Source organism: Ictalurus furcatus, chromosome 15 (assembly GCF_023375685.1).
Source record: "Ictalurus furcatus strain D&B chromosome 15, Billie_1.0, whole genome shotgun sequence".
Taxonomy (NCBI): domain Eukaryota; kingdom Metazoa; phylum Chordata; class Actinopteri; order Siluriformes; family Ictaluridae; genus Ictalurus; species Ictalurus furcatus.
Window position 1 is genome coordinate 23,516,592 of NC_071269.1, and position 21,000 is coordinate 23,537,591.

Consider the following 21,000-nt stretch of genomic DNA (forward strand, 5'->3'; position numbering starts at 1 on the left):
AATGAATTTGTGTCTGAAACGCACGGTTTTTGGACCCGCAGGGTGACATTGAGGTGGAGAGCGAACTGGTTTTTAAATTGGCTGCTCATGCTCTGCAGGTACGAAACACACAGTCGTAATATTCTCTTCCTGCCGTTTTAATTATCACGGAATAAACACAATTATTTGAATTTCACAGGAAGCTAAAGGAGATTATACAAGGTAAGAGAAAAAAATCCAGCACTGAGTTGTGTGTTATTGCATGTACTGGCATGTGTGTGTGTGTGTGCGTTGCCCTATGATGGGTTGCCTTGAACCTGGTTGTTTCCCCAGGATATCTTTCAGAACCGGTGTTACTGATGTTTCAGTGCTTTACTGTTGATTATGTCAGTGTTTGTTGTGTGATTTCAGTGATGAGGCCACCAGGGAGGATTTAAAGAAACTCCCAACTCTGCCAACGAAAGTGCTGAAGGAGCATCCGTCTCTGGCATACTGGTACTGAGAGAGCATCACAAACCATAACCCTGTAATATATATATATATAAATACACACAGTATCTCACAAAAGTGAGTACACCCCTCACATTGTTGTAAATATTTGATGGTATCTTTTCATGTGACAACACTGAAGAAATGACACTTTGCTACAATGTAAAGTAGTGAGTGTACAGCTTGTGTAACAGTGTAAATTTGCCGTCCCCTCAAAATAACTCGACACACAGCCATTAATGTCTAAACCGCTGGCAACAAAAGTGAGTACACCCCTAAGTGAAAATGTCCAAATTGGGCCCAATTAGCCATTTTCCCTCCCCGGCGTCATGTGACTTGTTAGTGCTACAAGGTCTCAGGTGTGAATGGGGAGCAGGTGTGTTAAATTTAGTGTCATCGCTCTCACACGCCCTCATACTGCTCACTGGAAGTTCAACATGGCACCTCATGGCAAAGAACTCTCTGAGGATCTGAAAAAAAGAATTGTTGCTCTACATAAAGATGGCCTAGGCTATAAGAAGATTGCCAAGACCCTGACACTGAGCTGCAGCACGGTAGCCAAGACCATACAGCGGTTTAACAGGACAGGTTCCACTCAGAACAGGCCTCGCCATGGTCGAACAAAGAAGTTGCGTGCACGTGCTCAGTGTCATATCCAGAGGTTGTCTTTGGGAAATAGATGTATGAGTGCTGCCAGCATTGCTGCAGAGGTTGAAGGGGTGGGGGGTCAGCCTGTCAGTGCTCAGACTATACGCCGCACACTGCATCAAATTGGTCTGCATGGCTGTCGTCCCAGAAGGAAGCCTCTTCTAAAGATGGTGCACAAGAAAGCCCACAAACAGTTTGCTGAAGACAAGCAGACTAAGGACATGGATTACTGGAACCATGTCCTGTGGTCTGATGAGACCAAGATAAACTTATTTGGTTCAGATGGTGTCAAGCGTGTGTGGCGGCAACCAGGTGAGGAGTACAAAGACAAGTGTGTCTTGATACAGTCAAGCATGGTGGTGGGAGTGTCATGGTCTGGGGCTGCATGAGTGCTGCCGGCACTGGGGAGCTACAGTTCATTGAGGGAACCATGAATGCCAACATGTACTGTGACATACTGAAGCAGAGCATGATGCGTCTGCAGTATTCCAGCAGGATAACGACCCCGAACACACCTCCAAGACGACCACTGCCTTGCTAAAGAAGCTGAGGGTGAAGGTGATGGACTGGCCGAGCACGTCTCCAGACCTAAACCCTATCGAGCATCTGTGGGGCATCCTCAAACGGAAGGTGGAGGAGCACAAGGTCTCTAACATCCACCAGCTCCGTGATGTGGTCATGGAGGAGTGGAAGAGGACTCCAGTGGAACCTGTGAAGCTCTGGTGAACTCCATGCCCAAGAGGGTTAAGGCAGTGCTGGAAAATTATGGTGGCCACACAAAATATTGATACTTTGGGCCCAATGTGGACATTTTCACTTAGGGGTGTACTCACTTTTGTTGCCAGCGGTTTAGACATTAATGGCTGTGTGTTGAGTTATTTTGAGGGGGCGGCAAATTGACACTGTTACACAAGCTGTACACTCACTACTTTACATTGTAGCAAAGTGTCATTTCTTCAGTGTTGTCACATCAAAAGATATAATCAAATATTTACAAAAATGTGAGGGGTGTACTCACTTTTGTGAGATATATATAATAGAGCCTGCAGTCGTAATGCTCTTAAAAACAGTTTTATATTAAAGCCAAAAACCAGAATGTTCAAGTTCAAGTACGACTTGAAGTTTAAATCTTTAAGCAGCGTGATATACTGGTTTGCGTTTTCATATCGTTTAAACACTACTTTAAGGTAGATCTCGGACATCTCTGTCTCGTGAGTGGAGAGGGATAAAAGAACGGTTCTGCTGGAATGCTGTAGGGGATATATGTGGGTGAGAGAGAGAGGGAGGGGAGAAAGGGAGAGAGACAGAGGGAGAGAGACAGAGGGAGAGAGAGGTAGAGAGAGAGAGGGAGAGAGAGGTAGAGGGGGGAGAGAGAGAAAAAGAAAGGGAGGGAGAGAGAGGGAGAAAGAGAGGGAGCGAGAGGGAGAAAGAGAGAGATAGAGGGGGGAGAGAGAGAAAGAGGGAGAGGAAGAGAGGGAGACAGAGGGAGAGAGAGAGGGAGAGAGAGGTAGAGAGAGAGAGGGAGAGAGAGAGGGAGAGAGACAGAGGGAGAGAGAGGTAGAGGGGGGAGAGAGAGAAAAAGAAAGGGAGGGAGAGAGAGGGAGAAAGAGAGGGAGCGAGAGGGAGAAAGAGAGAGATAGAGGGGGAGAGAGAGAAAGAGGAAGAGAGGGAGACAGAGGGAGAGAGAGGTAGAGGGGGGAGAGAGAGAGAAAAAAAAGGGAGGGAGAGAGAGGGAGAAAGAGGGAGAAAGAGAGAGAGAGGGAGAGAGAGGGGCATGGTCACATTCCTCTGCGGCTTCAGCATATCCATGTATTGGTAATCTGTCACCACGTCTCTGTGCAGTGAGGAGAGAGTGATTGAGCAGTATAAGCTGCTGAAGGGTGTGTCGAGAGGACAGGCCATCGTACAGTAAGCACACACACACACACACACACACACACGGAGTGATAGTAAATGTCATGAGTTGTGTGTTTTTATCACCACCTCAGGCAACACGCTGCAGCTCATGTATTTGTATTTGCTCCTGTGTTTTAGCCTGGTGTACAAAATCACAAGAGAAGTGTAAGTTGTAAATAAAACCCGCTGCAGCGTGAGGAGCTTTTCACTGCTTCCTGTACAATTCACCACAGACTGATCTCTGCCAATCAGACTGTAGCCCATGGTGGTCATGTGTTATTCTTCTCCACAGTTAAGTGCCTCAATAAAGACCGTTTATTTAAGAGGTTGTGCACTCAGGCTCTCGGCTGCTGTGCGTTACAGGTATTTAACGCTGGTCGAGTCGCTGCCTACGTACGGAGTCCACTATTACGAAGTGAAGGTAATAAACAATTTTTGTTAATTTTTAAACAAATAATAGAGAAAAAAAACAATGACTAAAATAAAAGTATTGGCACCCTTGCTTTCATGAGTCTGTCGTCATCTAGCGTTGAACTTCATCCGACGGAGTCTGCACTTCATATTCTTTTTATATTGCGCAGATAAAGTATTGGCGCCCTTGACTTGTTTGTGTGGTGTAAATATCTTTTCAACCTCAGCCACTTTGGTTAGGATCATCATGACCTCATGATGAATTTCCTTTTCTTGGTGATTTCTTTATTTTATTAACATTTTGATAACATTTATTTGTATTTTGTATTGTTTTCAGGATAAACAGGGCATGCCGTGGTGGCTCGGGATCAGCTACAAGGGAATCGGCCAATATGACATCCAGGATAAAATCAAACCTCGACGGGTAAGAGAGAACATTTTACATTTAGATTTACAGGGATTTATTTTTTGTATTTCTTAACTGGATATTACCTTGTTATATTTATAAAATATTCATAAACTCATACTATACAATACAGAAATATCGTTTTCCATCTCCCGTGTACAGGAAGTCTCTCGCATGATCAGTGAATGTGTGTTAGTGTTAGTGTAAGCTCATTAACACACCCTTTAACGCTGCACGACGGGTGTGTTACAGCATGTCGTACTGCTGGAGGGTGTGTTAATGTGCTGATGAGGTGAGTCAGGGTGTGTTAGAGCAGGAAACACACCAAAAACTCCACACACACTCCATCGTTCATCATCATCGTTAGTTAAGGAAGCTTAGAAATAATCGCTCATCTGTTCTGCGGAGAGGGACAGATTATTCTTCTACTGTACACAAACACACACACACACAGAGACAAAGACAGATGGATACACAGACAGAGAGAAGGACATATGGCTAGACAGACCAGAAAGACACACAGAGAGACAGACAGAGAGAAAGACAGATGGATAGACAGACCGAGAAAAAGACCGATGGATACACAGACAGAGAAAAAGAGAGATGGATAGACAGACAGACAGAAAGATAGATGGATAGACAGAACAGAAAGACACACAGAGACAGACAGAGAGAAAGACAGATGGATAGACAGACAGATGGATAGACAGACAGAGAAAGACCGATGGATAGACAGACAGAGAAAGACCGATGGATAGACAGAGAGAAAGACAGATGGATAGACAGACAGAGAGAAAGACAGATGGATAGACAGACAGATATATAGACAGACAGAGAAAGACCGATGGATAGACAGACAGAGAGAAAGACAGATGGATAGACAGACCGAGAGAAAGACAGATGGATAGACAGACAGAGAAAGACCGATGGATAGACAGAGAGAAAGACAGATGGATAGACAGACAGAGAGAAAGAGAGATGGCTACACAGAGAGAAAGACGGATGGCTAGACAGACCAGAAAGACACATAGAGAGACAGACAGAGAGAAAGACAGATGGATAGACAGACAGAAAGAAAGATAGATGGACAGACGGACAAAGAGAAAGACAGATGGAGAGACAGACAGAGAGAAAGACAGATGGATAGACAGACAGAGAGAAAGATAGATGGATACACAGACAGAGAGAAAGATAGATGGATAGACAGACAGAGAGAAAGAGAGATGGATAGACAGACAGAGATAAAGATAGATGGATAGACAGACAGAAAGAAAGATAGATGGATAGACAGACAGAGAGAAAGACAGATGGATAGACAGACAGAGAGAAAGATAGATGGATACACAGACAGAGAGAAAGACAGATGGATAGACAGACCAGAAAGACACACAGAGAGACAGACAGAAAGATAGACAGATGGATAGACAGACCAGAAAGACACACAGAGAGACAGACAGAAAGATAGACAGACCAGACAGACACACAGAGAGACAGACCCATATATAGAAACACACACAATGACTCAGACGGAGAGAAAGACACAAACAGACATACACACCGATACACAGAGTTTGATGGATACACAGACAGACAGTTACACAGATTCACACAGACAGACACGCATTTAATAGCGAAGAGAAACACAACAAAGAGATGCGTGAAAGCTGATCAATAATCAATCTGCTCGTATCTACGCCTTGTGTTTTCACGACCTTACATTCACCTCGTATCTGTGGTACACAAAACCGAAGAAAAAAAAAATCCTAACAGACAGTGGGCATGTCTCCGATGATTGATTAGATTTCGGATAAAGAGGACATCGTGTACATTTCACTCATCGCCGCCCCGCCCACAGCGTGTTAATCCAGACGACAAGTCCCAGTTCAATCGCAGGAAAACCTTTCCTCTGACGTGACCCTGAGCCTCTGGAACAGTTTTACACAGCAAGCAGGAATGCTGGCTATTTCACAATTTCCAACTGTACCTAAAAACCACACATCATTATTTCTCCTTTTTATTTTATTTACAGTTCAGGTCATTTATAGCTCTAGCAAAATAACCAACAGGATGTGATGATGGTGGTGTGAAGCCATTTCCACAGCGGAGGATTATTTTCCTACACACCCTGCGTGGGTTATTCTGCTTACATCCCTATTAATAATTCCCTGCTCTAGATACTATATTATACTGTATACAATTTATGGAACTAAATGAACGGTGTACGTGTCACATACACACACACAAACATTTCACTGTTTCGCAATTGTTTATGGAGTAACAATTTACGTTAAGGTTAAGTAGCATTATTTACTGCATTAGTTAACATTAACAAAGCATAAATGTCAGCATTAATACACCATTAGTGTACACTGTAAACTTATTAAAAATGGATTTTAAGTAATTTACTGGCAACTTGGGTAAAGTAGTGTAAAATTGACAGTAAACAGCTGTAAAACATTAACGTTTAAGGTAAAGTGCTGTAATATCTTGCGTAGTATAAAATAACAACACATAATCCAGTACGGTGCATTTGCTTAAGGTTAAGGGTCGTGCTCTAGGAACGTGGCAGCACTGGGATTTGAACACACGACCTTCTGAGCTGTAACACAAAGCCTTAACTATTGAGCCACTATAACTAGCTCACAGTGATTCAGTGCAATCGTTTAGCGGTAGAAGCGATTGAATCAATGTGAGCTAGATGAGCTAGTTGTAGATCAGAAGTATTCGACGTGTTTTCGAACGGTCGATTGTGATACCGTCGTCACCCCTGCCCTGTGGAGGATGTTGGTGATGTCACTGACTGTTGTTTTGGGGGATTTTCTTCACAGCTCTCGCAATGTTTCTGTCATCAGCTGTTGTTGTTGTTGTTGTCGTCGTCGTCGTCGTCCTTGGCCGACCCATTCGGTGTCTGTTTCTCAGTACACCAGTGGTTTCTTGCTTTCTCAGGACCAGATGGTTGTCTGATTCATTTTCCCTCTTTTCTCCGCTTCAAAACGGCTCGCTTTTCTCCCATAGACAGCTCTCTGGTCTTCATGTTGGTTTATCCTTTTTAACAGCAAATGCAGTCTTCACAGGTGAAAATGAAGGATAAAACGAAGAGTAGATGTTCAGAGATATTTATTGTTTAAACGATCAATCTAACAGGACACACCTGGGTAACAAGAAACACCTGTCAGGTTCATGTTATGATCTTTTTTTCCTGCTTTCAAATGATGTGGTCTGATACAAAATGTGCCGTGTTTTATGTCGTTTAACACGCCGACATAGAAATACCAGGGAATAAAAGCTTCAAATAAAATATTCGTCTTTTGAGCTCAAACCCAAATGTCTTTAGTCTACAGCCCAAAAAAAAAAGAATTGGCCTTGCCGATTTTTGCAGCGTTTCGGAGGCGACTGCGTTACAGGACTTTACTGTAAATGCGTTTTTACAGCTGTTTACTGTACATTTTACAATCCAGGTTGCAAGTAAATGACTTTAAAGTCTACAGCAATTTCTTCCAACGTTGTTATAATGTTATCAAAGTGAGTTAACAACTGGATTAATCGACATGTTAAAATCCAACAAAACTGAACGGACTAAAATTTATTCAACCCACGACTAAAACAAATCCACCCAAATTAGCACAAATTAACGAATTAATAAATGTTGATAACTTTCAGAACTCTGGTCTAAAGTTGTAACTATTGGCACCTGTACCACAGCGCTGTTGAACTCTCAGGCCTGAAGGTGTTGACCCATTTTCTATAACAGCAGCTCCGACGGTAGTTCTGACTAGACTATAGATGACAAGACGTTACCGTTTCTATAGTAACAGCTCATTCACAGGGACTTGAATATGCTCCACATAACGTACAGCTAATAAAAAACAGATTTTAATACCAGTGGTGGGTCAGTGGTTATAGGCTCTGGGTTACTGATCAGAAGGTCAGGAGTTCAAGCCCCAGCACTGCCAAGCTACCACTGTTGGGCCGTTGTACAACACCCTTAACCTTCAACTGCTCAGTTGTATAAATGAGATAAGTGCAAATCGCTCTGGATAAGGGTGTCTGGCAAATTCCATAAATGTAAAAACACGCTGTTATTTAACAAAGGAGATGCTTATGTAACATTTATGGAAGGAGTCTCCAGTGTCATTTTCAGCTGACTTCGTAACAGACATTACATTTTCCACCACTGGAAAGTCTACAGAATGCTGGTTGTTATGGATTTAACTTTACTCAGTGATGGTGTGAACATCGCTTAATGTAAGTGCTGATTATTTGGCTTATATTTTATTTGGTTTATAATAATAATAATAATAATAATAATAATAATAATAAAAAAGTCAAGTTGTTATTTAAAGTGTTGTTAATGTCACTTATAGTTAATGCTGAAGTTTATGTTAACTAATGTGTTAAATAATGTCAGTTAAGGGAACTTAAACTAAAGTGTGCTTCTGATAAGAGAGAGAGAGAGAGAGAGAGAGGGAGAGAGAGAGAGAGAGGTATTTGGAGGCAGGTCTGGCTCTGTGTGCCTTTAGGGTTTCATCGTACCTGACAAAACACGCTGAGGGCAAACAGCACATACGGCAGTGTGCAAACGGACATACGACGTGATGGATTTTGGATTTAGTTTTGGAATACGACAGAATAAATAAGTAAGAACATTGTTTATTGACGTTATTAGCTATGCCGAGACTAAAACTTAGAAGCTTAGAGCATTGTATAAGTGTTAAAGTAGGCAAAGGTCATGCTCAAACTAAATCATGATACTACTACTACTACTACTACTACTAATAATAATAATCACTTCTAAAAATACTACTGATAAAAGTGTATTAATGCTTAAAATAATCATTTATTTACGACTTTGTAAATCAATCCAGAGCATTTTGGAAATCCAATAAAAATGCCATACCAAAACTACTCATGCGCCGTACGATTGTGTTGAAATGTCTTAATAATTCAAAAAGTATTTCACTATTTGTTACTGTACTGTATAGAAAATAATTTTTTTTCCCCCCCCTATACTGAAAGGAATACGTTTCAAATATAAGACAGGTGTTACTATACCTCGACAGGTCTGTCCTGTTTAAAATACATTCTAGAAACGTCCACTATATAAACGCTCAACAAATGTAAAGAATCTTCCCATGTTTAGACATTACATGTAAATATACCTGCACTATATGCGAAATTAAGATCCCCCCCCCCCCCCCGTTTGTATTATATATTAAATATATAATAAATCAGGGTGGTGTTAGCTAAGTGGCTAAGATGTTGGACTACCGATCAGAAGGTCTTGAGTACAAGTCCCAGCACCGCCGAGCTAGTTCCGCTGATAAAATCCGATTTTTTTAAATCGTCTTGTTATTTAACAAAGAAAAACGTATCAACGTTGATGTACAGGAGACGTTTATTTAACATTTATGGAAGGAGTCTCCAGTGTCAGAGGTGAAGCTATAACTCAGGACGGGAACCCCTATAACTCGAGTGATGTAAGATAAGAGCCAACTTGATGTTCCATAACATTAACTGTGCCGATAAAATGGATAAAAACATGACTTGTCATTCTTTAACAAGTAAAGAGCTGAAATGGCAATTGGTTGTAGTATAGGAGGACTCAAACGCTTCAGGATGCGCTGTTATAGGAAAATACTCAATTTGGGGATAATAATAACAACCATAACTCTGCTTAATATAATATTTAAAGATTCCCCATACCAGAGCTGCCCAGATGTTTTAGACACTGTAGGCAGACATGTAGCCTGCAGCGTTGTATTTTTCCGTGTTGCTCATATCGGGTTGCACTCACCACAAAGCTACGGGTTAAACTTTAGAAACAAAGTAAACGTTACTCTTGCTGGTAGATGCCCAAAAATCTAGATATTAGACTTTCTTTTTTTTTTTCTGCTTTGCTGTAGACATTCCACATTGAGTAATATTTTGTTACGAAACGATTTTATAAGTCATCAACGCATTAATGACTTCATTATGAAAAGACATTAACGCTGTTTAGTCATCAACTGTGCATGTCGTGCCAGTGTAGGTGTGATATCTGGATATCGCTGCACATGTAATGATTTTTAACTGTTTGTGTACACTTGAGGTCATACGTTTACGTACGCCTTGCAGAATCATTTAAAAATATCTGAGGGATCATAAAAATGGCCATTTTGGTTGTTTTTTTATTGAGTCCTGCCGTGGATAAGCTATTTCACATCACAGATGTTTACATAGAGTCCACAAGACACAATAAGAACCGAATTTACACAAATGAACCTGCGCAAAAGTTTACACACGCTCGATTATTAACACCGTGTCTCGGTACCTGGATGATCAACGACGTGATGTGTTTATGTTTATGTGAGAGGTGTTCGAGAGTCGCTTGTTTGTCCTGAGCAGTTAAACCGCCCGCTGTTCTTCAGAAAAATAGTCCAGGTCCGGCACATGCTTTACTTTTCCAGCATCTTCTCCGTATTTGACTCCTTTCCAACAGCGGCGATATGATGCTGAGATCCATCTTTTCACACCGAGGAACTCGTCCACGACTATTACAAACGGTTCAAACATACACTGATACTCAAGAAGGCAACACGATACGTTAAGAGGCAGGGGGGTGTAAACTTTTGAACAGAATGATTCTGCAAGACGCATGTAAACTTGTGACCTCAACTGTTTCGGTTATGACCGAGACCGCTTTCAGCTCTGCTCAGACAGACAGAGTGACTCACTCAACGCTGAACAACAGTGCACCTGGAGAGGGAATGAGTTATACAGAGTTAAACATTGCTACTGTATGAACACACACACACACACACACACACACACACACACACACTTCTACACACGGTCTCTCTTCTTCCTAGTTGTTCCAGTGGAAGCAGTTGGAGAATCTGTACTTCAGAGAGAAGAAGTTTGCAGTGGAGGTGAACGATCCTCACAGGTGAGAATGGAACTGTATTTGGTGCTCAGAACGTGTGTGTGTGTGTGTGTGTGTGTGTGTGTGTGTGTTGGTGAAATGACAGTCGATGCAGTTGGAATGTATCTGTATGTTAGTCAGCTGGTCGTGACCTTTTCCTTGCAATATCCTGTCTGGTATCAGGACCGTAATGGAACAGAAACAGTCCACTAGTTGAAACATGAACGGGATAGAGTGTAACACTCGGCATTGCTTTATGATAAAGATCTAATCAACTTATTGGCACGCAGGACAAATCCTGGCATATCTGAGACATTTCTGTCTGTAACGAAAGCTAACCGTGCTTCCTCTGAGAAGCTACGTGAAGCCAGACAACTGGCTTTTATCCTTTCAAACTGTTGCTCATGCTACATCACAGGGCAGCGTAACAGACTCGAAGGAAAGTGCTATCTGCCCTCTTCCACATACCTGAACTCATAGATGCCCATGATGGCTAATGTCACTGTGATACTGGAGGATACAGCTTGGAGATTGCTGAGGACGGGACCGCTTGAAGTACCATGGAAATGGTTTTGGACCTCAATTCTACATGGACGTTCTCGCTGTGGTTGCTGGGACTACGGTCGCTGCGATGGCCTTGGGACTGCAATTACCACATGCAGTCCTGCACTCGGGTCTCCTTTAGTGAACAGTGGACTAGTTCAACAAACAGACTTCATGTACGAACCGTAATGAACTTTCTTTTACTTTCACACTCTCCGTTGTCCCCCAGATGAGGACGGGTTCCCTTCTGAGTCTGGCTCCTCTCAAGGTTTCTTCCTCGTATCATCTTACCGTCGCCACCGGCTCTCTCAATAGGGATAAATTCACACACTTAAAATCCGTATCCTGTGTTTATATGTTTCTGTAAGATTGAACTGACAACGGAGAGAGACTAAAACATCCCTCCCACCCAGACAGCAAAGCCATTTACACTCTCTTGGACTCTTGGCCATGAATGTCTGTGGCATCATCAGGATGGTTTTTGACCAATACTTAGAGTAAGTCCTCGTTATAAGAGACACGGTCCTCTAGTTGTCTCTTATATTTATAGTAAGTAATACATTAGCTAGTATACTATATGTATATCTTCAGCTTAGAACCAATCATTGAAGAGTATTCATGAACTATAATGGAGAAAACCATAAAATCCATAAAGTTCAAGTTTACGAGACCTCTACAGTTAGTCTAAATGGCATTTTCTTGGCCATACAGTGGCACTATACAGTGGAATGCTATACCCTAATGTACTGCACGTATAGTACTGTATATAGAGTAGGAAGCAATCTGGAATGTAGCCTACTGTCAGGTCTGACCATCACTGTTGCCATAGAAACAGCCATAAAGAAGTCCTGAAGCCCAGAACAATAACTTTGTGTCTAAATATTTCAGCAGACATTAAGATTTCAAAAACTTATGCTTGAAATGTCATCTCGACTATCAGCTTGAGGTTAATAGGTTCCTCTCTATTCGAGTAGATCTTGTACTTATAAAGGTCTTACAAGAATGGAAATGACCGATTGGATTCTTATTGGTAAGCGGAGTGGACAAGATTGTCCAGAACGGCTTTATATATTTATATTAAGGATCAAAATGTGGACACTGCATGACTTTCCAAACCACAGAAACGCCCATTTGGTGCGCAAACCCTATATTTATCTCTTGTGATCTGTCGTCTTGTTTTCAACTGTGGAGGATTCGTTACTAAACGAAGAGGAAGATGCACGTACTAGTTTGTTTTTAGAGGGATCCGGAGACGTTTCGAAGGGCGGAATTTAGGTTTCTGTGCACGTGCTGAGTGCAGGCTGAGTCATCAGGAATTTTTTTTTATGGTTTTCCAGGAAATGACAAACTGGACAAACCTTTTTTTTTTTTTTTCCCCAGCTGGATTTGTAATTACTAAAAGGACAACATTTTATTTCCCTACAGTGAAGGGGGGACAAAAAAAACAACTAGAAAACCCATTCAATACAAACTCGCTTATAATATGGAAGTCTAAAGGGAATTGTTGAAAGACTGAAGCTTTGCCCCAGAAACCTTTTAGTTGGTGGGTAAACAGTTTGATTAGTCAAAAGTTGGGTCGAAACCATGTGTGTGTTTGTGTGTTCGCAGGCGAGCGGTGACTAAGCGTACGTTCGGACAGACGGGTTTGGTGATCTATACGTGGTATGCTACTCACTCTCTGATCAAAACCATCTGGGTGATGGCCATCAGTCAGCATCAGTTCTACCTCGATCGAAAACAGAGCAAGGTCAGTTATATGTGTGAGCGCACACACACACACATTTGCAGCAGGCAGAAATTAGCTGGCAGTAGTCAGGCTCATCCTGATCCTGTCCTGATTTACCCAGCATACTACGTCTTTCTGGAGTCTTCATTAAATGTAGATAGGTTTTGAAAGACATCGGATTTATTAAACACATTCTTTACAGTCCAGTGGAACAAGATGAAACATTTGCATTGGCATTATCAACATGGCATTATCACCAGTTACACGAAAGCCTTCAACTCTCTGAATCATTCAGCCGTTTTATTTACTTTCTATGAGACAGTGAGAGGAAATAAGTATTCGGACACGTCACGTTTACACCCGTAATGCCTTTTGACTTGAACACAAAAGGGTGCATTCATACGCATAAACAAAAACGTTTATGGTAAGAAGTAATTAGCTTTAGTAGTACTGTGGTTACATTCCTGTTGCCAAATCCTCTTTAAATCCCCAAGGTTATGAGAGTCCATCTGATGGACCCTGCTGCTTTCAGCTCGACCTGCAACTCTTTTCCACTGACTGCCGGCTTCTCTCCAACTGGACCATTAGTTGTGGTTCCATGTTATTGAACCAATTGTACTGGATGTTTAAGGTCTTTGCTGAGGCTAGCTTTCTCCTTTCAAGTGTTGCTTAAGAAGAACTTTAGGAAGCTCCTTAAACTTCACCATGATCGCTACTTGTTGCATGAAATCTTCTCAACCAATGGCGACACTTTTTTAAAATGACACCAGGTGACACCAGTTTGCATGAGAACAGGTTTTCCGTTGCATTTATATCTAGAACTTGATTTATTTCTACGCAACCTTTACCTATGTATTTGTTTAATATCATGTCCAATACCTTTTTATTTATTTTTTATTTTTTACCTATGTATCAGTTTTGGTGTTTAGTATCTAAATACTTATTTCCCCCCTCACTGTATACAGTGGTCTATAATTTGTTAATACAACCCCCTTTCCGAAAAAGTTGGGACAGTATGGAAAAAATAAATAAATAAATAAAAGGAACACAAAAAGAGTCATTTGAAAACTCTATTTCACCCTGTATTATATTGAAAACACATTATTAACACATTATTTGATGTTCTACTTTGTGAATTGAATTTATTTATTTTATTTTGAAAATCTACACTCATTTCAAATCTGCGGACTACAACACGCTTCCAAAAAGTTTGGACGGTCGACTGTTTATCACTGTGTTACATCACCTTTTCTTTTTTATAACACTTATTAAGCGTTTGGACGCTGAGTGAAGACACCAGTCGGTTATGTTTATCAAGCGTAATTCTCCCCCATTCAACCATTATGCATTTCTTCAGCTGAGCAACTGTACAGGGCCTTCATTGCCTCAAACCACACATTCTCAATCGGAGACAGGTCAGGACTGCAGCAGGCCATGCTAGCACCTGTACTCTCTGTTTACGCAACCATGCGCTTGTAATCCAGGTAGAATGTGGTTTGGCGTTGTCCTGCTCTGGATGGCAGCGTATGTTGCTCCAAAATGTGTACATATCTTCAAAAGACTATGCAGTTGATTAGTTAAAACATCACATATCTTGTCTTTATACTTTTTTTTTTTTTCCAAAGTCAAAGTACATTTATAAATCACTCCTCTTTGTTCTTATTAGCATTTTCCATACTGTCACAACTTTTTCCAGGACTGGGGTTGTAAAATTTAGTGACTTAGTAGCATCATATAGCCAAAGATGAATCAATAAAACTGGAGAACAACAGATTCAACAGTGTCACTGCTGTAAAGTGAGATTTCCTCGACAGGCTAAAATGACCGCAGCCAGGAGTTTAGGAGACATCGCAGTGGACCTGACGGAAAACGGCGCCGCCAAAACCACTAAACTTAACGTGGGGACCAAAAATCAGCTCATCATGGCCAGCAACGGAAGCCTCGTCTCAACCGGTGGGTTTACTTTTATTTCAGGTGACTGTCTGCTTCATTTCTGTTCCATTCAATAGAACGCAGTCTATTTAATAAATCACAATTAATATTATTAATAATTGATATTCTGTCATCCTTTTTTTTGCGAGTACTCTAATGTTAATAAAGTAATAAAATATTACTTATACAACTGCGTGACAATATTTCGTAATATATTATTACTACAGCACGTTATAATATTATATAATTGCTTATTCGTTGTCTTTTATTTAATATAAACAATACATTTTTATTCATATTTAATTCATATTTCTTCTTAAACCCATACTTACGTTCCTGTACTTTCCAATAATTTTGTTTCTTACTATAATCAGCATTTAACCGCTTTTTAAAAATCTTATTTATTTATTTATTTATTTATTTATTTGCCAGACGGAATGCACGGTATATATTAATATGGACTTTGATGTCCAGGTTCTGCAGACTCAGAGATGAACGATGAGCAGAAAAAAGAGAAGCTGGCTGAATTAAGGGTGAAGGAGAAAGAAATCCAAGACATCCTGAACCAGAAAATGGCCGAGCTGAAAGAGATATGCCTGAGGGAAGCGGTAAGAATACATCATCCGTAGTTGTTGTTGTTATTGTTGAATGGTATAATTATTTTGAATCCGTCTGTAGCTGGAATTTAATGATTGGTTTGATGAAACAAAATTTTTTAAACATATCTATTACTGTATTTGTTTCCACATTTACAGTATGTTGTACTGTATTGTTTTGGTTTTTGTTTTGTTTTTCCAGGAGCTGACTGGTAAACTCCCTAAAGAGTACCCAATGAGTGTGGGTGAGAAACCTCCTGGCGTCAGAAGGAGAATCGGCACATCTTTTAAACTGGACGACCTTTTCCCATATAATGAGGTTGGTGCAAATTAGGATCCAGAGGTGCTTTTTAATACATTGCTAAGTGTATTATCACTTCCCTGTAAGTTTCTGCTAATCATAGAATGGTACTTATGGTGTGTATTGATTTGGATTTGAATGTAATAAATCTATAAAAAAAATTTTACTTCAAAGATGTTTTTCAAAATGTTGATGTCTAATTAGATCAATCTACATTTTTAGCTCGTAGCATGAATTTGTACGCTAAGGCTTTAAAACCTTCATAAGTTGATCAGCAGTCAAGAAATGATTGGACCCCGGTTACTTGATCTGAATTTTATTTTGTGCAGCCAAATTGATAAAATTCATCTGATTGTTTTTAAAATTGGATTTGAAACCAAAGCATGAAAATTCCATTTACAATTCCATATCATTGCATGTAAGTATGATATTTATGTATATTTTTTTGATCAAGACTATTAACCGATTTGAATTTTCAGATGTTTAACGATATGCATGATAAAACGATTTAAGAGTGTCTATGTTTTGCCTAGGATCCATACCTGAGGAACCTGGAGAGTCGTTTTGCTCTGCAGCGGAAGATCGTGGAAGCGGCGAAAAAGCTGGCGTCGGAACCCGACATCGGCAAAACGGTGAAGAAGAAGCGGAGGAGGAACTGCCTGGATGCCATGCAGAAACTTCAGGAGATCGAGGATGAGATGAACCGCTACCGTGTCAAGAAGGGCAAGAGACCCACGCAGAGAGCCTCGCGGATCATCGCTGGTGAGTTCAAAGGGCTGTCCAGAGATGCATGAATCATATCACACACATCCAAACAACTATTCTGCAAAACACAGCATCCTCTGTTCTGAAGACTTTCCTGTGACGGAAAACTTAAAGTTTCACCGCTCAAAGCGCTGACACTGGAGACTCCTTCCAGAAATGCTAAACAAACAAATAAATAAATAAATAAATAAAGTTTCCTTTACAAAAAAACTCACCATATCGATAATGATAGGTTTCTTTGTTAAATACCACCACATTATTAATCTGTTCATTATTAGACTTAAATTATGAATACAATAATACATCATTAGTACTGTAAATGATATTGTACTAGATCGAGTGCGTTAATATAAACGTCTGTGATTCGCAGCCGCACTACAGTCAGAGATGCTGTTATAGAAAATGAATCGACACCTTTCTAACCAATCAGAATCGAGAATTTGTCATCGCTGTGGTATATATATATATGAATATATCTTTAAATCCATGTACATTGTGAAGCGTAGAAATCCATCTTAAAGCAAAGCGAATGTCGTGGAAATGAACATCAAGCATTTCTCCTAAACCGTACTCGTGGACATTTCTTACATTTCGTTTAGCTGAAACGTCCGCCGTTTGTTCTTAACATGTCTCCTCGGGTTTAGCGAATCCTCAAAGGGGCATGCACACGCACACGCACACGCACACATGTTGCTATATATAACTAATACTGAAATCTTTCTCTCTGTTACAGAAGAACTGGGTCAGTCAGAATGCAGCTCCCTTTCTGACAGCCATCCTCTGGATGACAGTAAGTGAGAAAGTAAAGTCATTTCTGCAGCCTAGACGTTCATTACAGCCGCTAAACGCAAATCTTTTTAGCCCCAAGCGTCAAATTCCTCACCCTTCTAATTTTCCTGACCAGCTAGCAAAACATTTCTGCTACAAACATTCACTTTAGCAGTGTAAAACATTTCCACATGCTAACGTGCTTTAAGTCGGCGGCCGGGTAAACGTTTTCCCCGCAGATATTCATTTAAAAACCCTACCCTAAATATGTCTGCCACATAATTTTTGAAAGGTTAGCTTTGCTTTTATATTTTATGAGGAAAATATTTACCTGTTAAAGTATGACATATTTCTTCTGCATTTAGTTCAAATTTTCTGCTAAATCATGCTAAACCTTTCCGTTACAAACTTTCAGATTAGCCACTGCTGTAAAGTAACTGCTACAAAAAGGTTTTACTTTAATAGCAACATGCTGAACATTTTCACTACTAGCATACCGTTTAGCAGCGATACGTCTACACCATAAGCACAAATTAAGTTAGCAGATTATGACGCATTTCTGCTACATACTGTTTAGCAGCCTATTAAATACTAGAGATGTTAACTTTGCGAATACTTGTCTTTTTGAACGAGTCACTGAGGTTAGTTACAGTTAGATTTATACAGCGCTTTTCTAGACACTCAAAGCGCCTTCCATAGTATGGGGGGGTAGTGGATGCAGTGCGTAGAATCCAAATGGATAATGCGACGGCAGCCATAGTGCGCCAGAACACCCAACACACACCGGCTATTAGAGGAGAGGAGAGAGTGATGTAACCAATTCAGAGATGAGGATTATTAGGGGGCCATGATAGAGAAGGGCCAATGGGGGAATTTCACCAGGACACCGGGGTTATACCTCTACTCTTTATGATAAGTGTCCTGGGATTTTTAATGACCACAGAGACTTCGGTTTAACGTCTCATCCGAAAGACGGTGCTGTTTTTACAGTATAGTGTCCCCGTCCGGGGCATTAGGACCCACACAGACCACAGGGTGAGCGCCCCCTGCTGGCCTCACTAATACCATTTCCAGCAGCAACCTTAGTTTTCTCCAGGAGGTCTCCTATCTAGGTATTGGCCAGGCTCAACCCTGCAACAATACAAATATCGTCATAAATTACATCGCAATGTCTTGCAATATCGTGATATATTTGTGTAAGTAACCTGCTAAAAACTGAATATTTTTGCTATGTATGTTGTGTTTGATTGGCTCTGCCATGTGTGTATAGATGATGTTAGTCAGCGGCGGCGATCTCGCTCCCTGCAGTGTTCTCCGTTACTCAACGCTCCTCCTCCGGTCAGCCTGGACTACGACACGCAGAGACGATCCTCCGAGAGCGACACACAGCACGACACTGCGCTAAGCAGGTGTGTGTGTCCTCTATGTGATGTGTCCTCCTTTTATGGATGCGTCCTCTTTTTTTATAAACATGTCTCCTTTGTATTGTGTCTCCTCCTTGTACCTGTAGACTGGAGTGTGATGTTCAGCCTGGTTTGTACTACGCCTCTCATGACGCCTCCTCGGCTAGCAGCAGCCCGTATAAAACCGTCCCTCGCAGGCAGGCTGAGCTCCACAACGTCGCACAGACCCTCGCCATGACCCGTAACGCCTACAGCAGCAGTCAGCTCGGGTACAGAAACATTATAAAATTTGTGCCGTGAGCAGCTATTGCCCCTTTAAAAGCAAGTTCCCTGTATAATTTCTTTATTAAACTGGCAGGTCTGAGGATCCAGCCCACGCCTTCCGGCACCGCAGTGGGAGCTTGGAGTCTCAGTCTCATTTCCTCTGTTATTCCGGTTCTGAGAGATCCGTTTATCCAGGTCGCCGCAGCAACAGCACCGAGGTCCTGGACGATTGTTCGTCTTGCACGAGTGTGTCCAGCGCCGATTTCGGTCCTCCGTGTCCTTCCACTCCTCCGTACCTCATCCCTTCATCCCTCCATCACCAACACAGCACGGGCAGCATGCCAAACCTGGTGCCCCACCACACACACACTCACGCTCACACACACACTCACCCTCGCACACCGTACAGCCCTGCTGCATATTACGTACCCGGCTATGCCGCTGCTGACTATGAGCCCTACACTAACGCCAATGCTAATGGTGCTTATGTATACGAGAATGAACTCGAAGGACACTACAATGTCAATCCCTCATACCATGCGCACGGGTACCATGGAAACGGACGCAGCAAGAATTACGGGATGGTGCACAATCCCTATGCAACATTAAGACCTCCAAGAAGCAGGAATGAACTTTTGGCTAAAAGCATGCAGAAAGCGTTAGTGGTGGAGCACCTGAGAGGCTGGTACAACCGCAATACTGCAGTACGGAGGCCAGTCTACGGCTACGAATATGACCGAGGGTACCAACATCATCTGGGCTATCAAACACTACCAGCTCCATTTAGCAGATCCAGCAGGACCAGCTCTTATTCATCAGGTAACACATAATCCACTGAAATCTTCTTTGGATTCTTTGCTAAATAGCTTATGTATGAGTCAAGAAAGTGTGTACTGTGTTTGAACACAGTCAATTAAATTAGAAAGCTAACACCAGGTTAGCTTGCTAACACCACCTAATAACACTTGCTAACTTGCTAACAACACCTAGAATGTAGTCTGGTGTGGGCTTGGTGCCATCACAGATACTTGTCTGTACTGTCATACATCGATCAGCCATAACATTAAAAGCAGTGAAAGGTGACGTGAAGAACATTGATTATTTCATTACAATGGCACCTGTCAACAGTCAGTTCTCCAAGTTGATGTGTTGGAAGCAGGAAAAACGTGCGAGCATAAGCAACTTCGATAAAGGCCAAATTGTGAATGGATCAGAGCATCTTCAAAATTGGCAGGTCTTGTGGGGTGTTCCTGCTATGCAGTGGTTAGGACCTACTGGGCCTAATGGAACTGGACCATAGAGCAATGGAAGAAGGTGGCCTGGCCTGATGAATCATGTTTTCTTATACATCATGTGGATGGCCAGGAGTATATGCGTCGCTTATCTGGGGAAGAGATGGCACTAGGAATCACTATGTGAAGAAGGCAGTGTGATGCTCTGGGCAATGTTCTGCTGGGAAACCTTTGGTCCTGGTATTCATTTGGATGTTACTTAGGCACGTATCACCTACCTAAACATTGTTGCAGACCAAGTACACCTCTTCATGGCAACGGTATTATCTAATGTCAGTGGCCTCTTTCAGCAGGATAATGCGCCCTGACACACTGCAAAAATTGTTAAGGAATAGTTTAGGGAACAAGACAAAGAGTTCAAGGTGTTGACTTGGCCTTCAACTGTGCAATGTTCTGGACAAACAAGTCCGATCCATGGAGGCCCCACCTCGCAACTTACAGGACTTAAAGGCTCTGCTGCTGAAGTCTTGGTGCCAAATACCACAGCACACCTTCAGAAGTCTTGTGGAGTCCGTGCCTCGACGGGTCAGAGCTGTTTTGGGGGCACAAGGGAGACCTACACAATATTAGGCAGGTGGTAGGCAGTTAGCCTGGTAACTGGCTAGCATGACTTTATAAAATAAGGTACTAAATATGGTATAAAATAACAATATTAATAAAGAGGATCACTCTTAATTAAT

The 21,000-nt window shown here is 41.5% G+C and overlaps 1 protein-coding gene across 3 annotated transcripts in view; it reads left to right on the plus strand.

The window, feature by feature from the left end:
* Nucleotides 1-21,000, plus strand: part of frmd4bb (FERM domain containing 4Bb) — a 31,780-nt gene that overhangs the window by 6,489 nt on the left and 4,291 nt on the right. The window contains exons 5-20 of one of the 3 annotated variants that reach the window (XM_053642801.1): nt 42-98; nt 179-201; nt 391-474; nt 2,959-3,024; nt 3,376-3,433; nt 3,761-3,847; nt 10,678-10,754; nt 12,882-13,020; nt 14,814-14,952; nt 15,406-15,539; nt 15,730-15,846; nt 16,362-16,590; nt 17,327-17,383; nt 18,632-18,770; nt 18,872-19,033; nt 19,123-19,847. In XM_053642801.1, the coding sequence (XP_053498776.1) occupies nt 42-98; nt 179-201; nt 391-474; nt 2,959-3,024; nt 3,376-3,433; nt 3,761-3,847; nt 10,678-10,754; nt 12,882-13,020; nt 14,814-14,952; nt 15,406-15,539; nt 15,730-15,846; nt 16,362-16,590; nt 17,327-17,383; nt 18,632-18,770; nt 18,872-19,033; nt 19,123-19,847 (2,293 nt within the window). Of the gene's footprint in view, nt 1-41; nt 99-178; nt 202-390; nt 475-2,958; nt 3,025-3,157; nt 3,434-3,760; nt 3,848-10,677; nt 10,755-12,881; nt 13,021-14,813; nt 14,953-15,405; nt 15,540-15,729; nt 15,847-16,361; nt 16,591-17,326; nt 17,384-18,631; nt 18,771-18,871; nt 19,034-19,122; nt 19,848-21,000 lie in introns of those variants that run through there. The other 2 variants (XM_053642799.1, XM_053642800.1) reach the window with 2 other exon arrangements.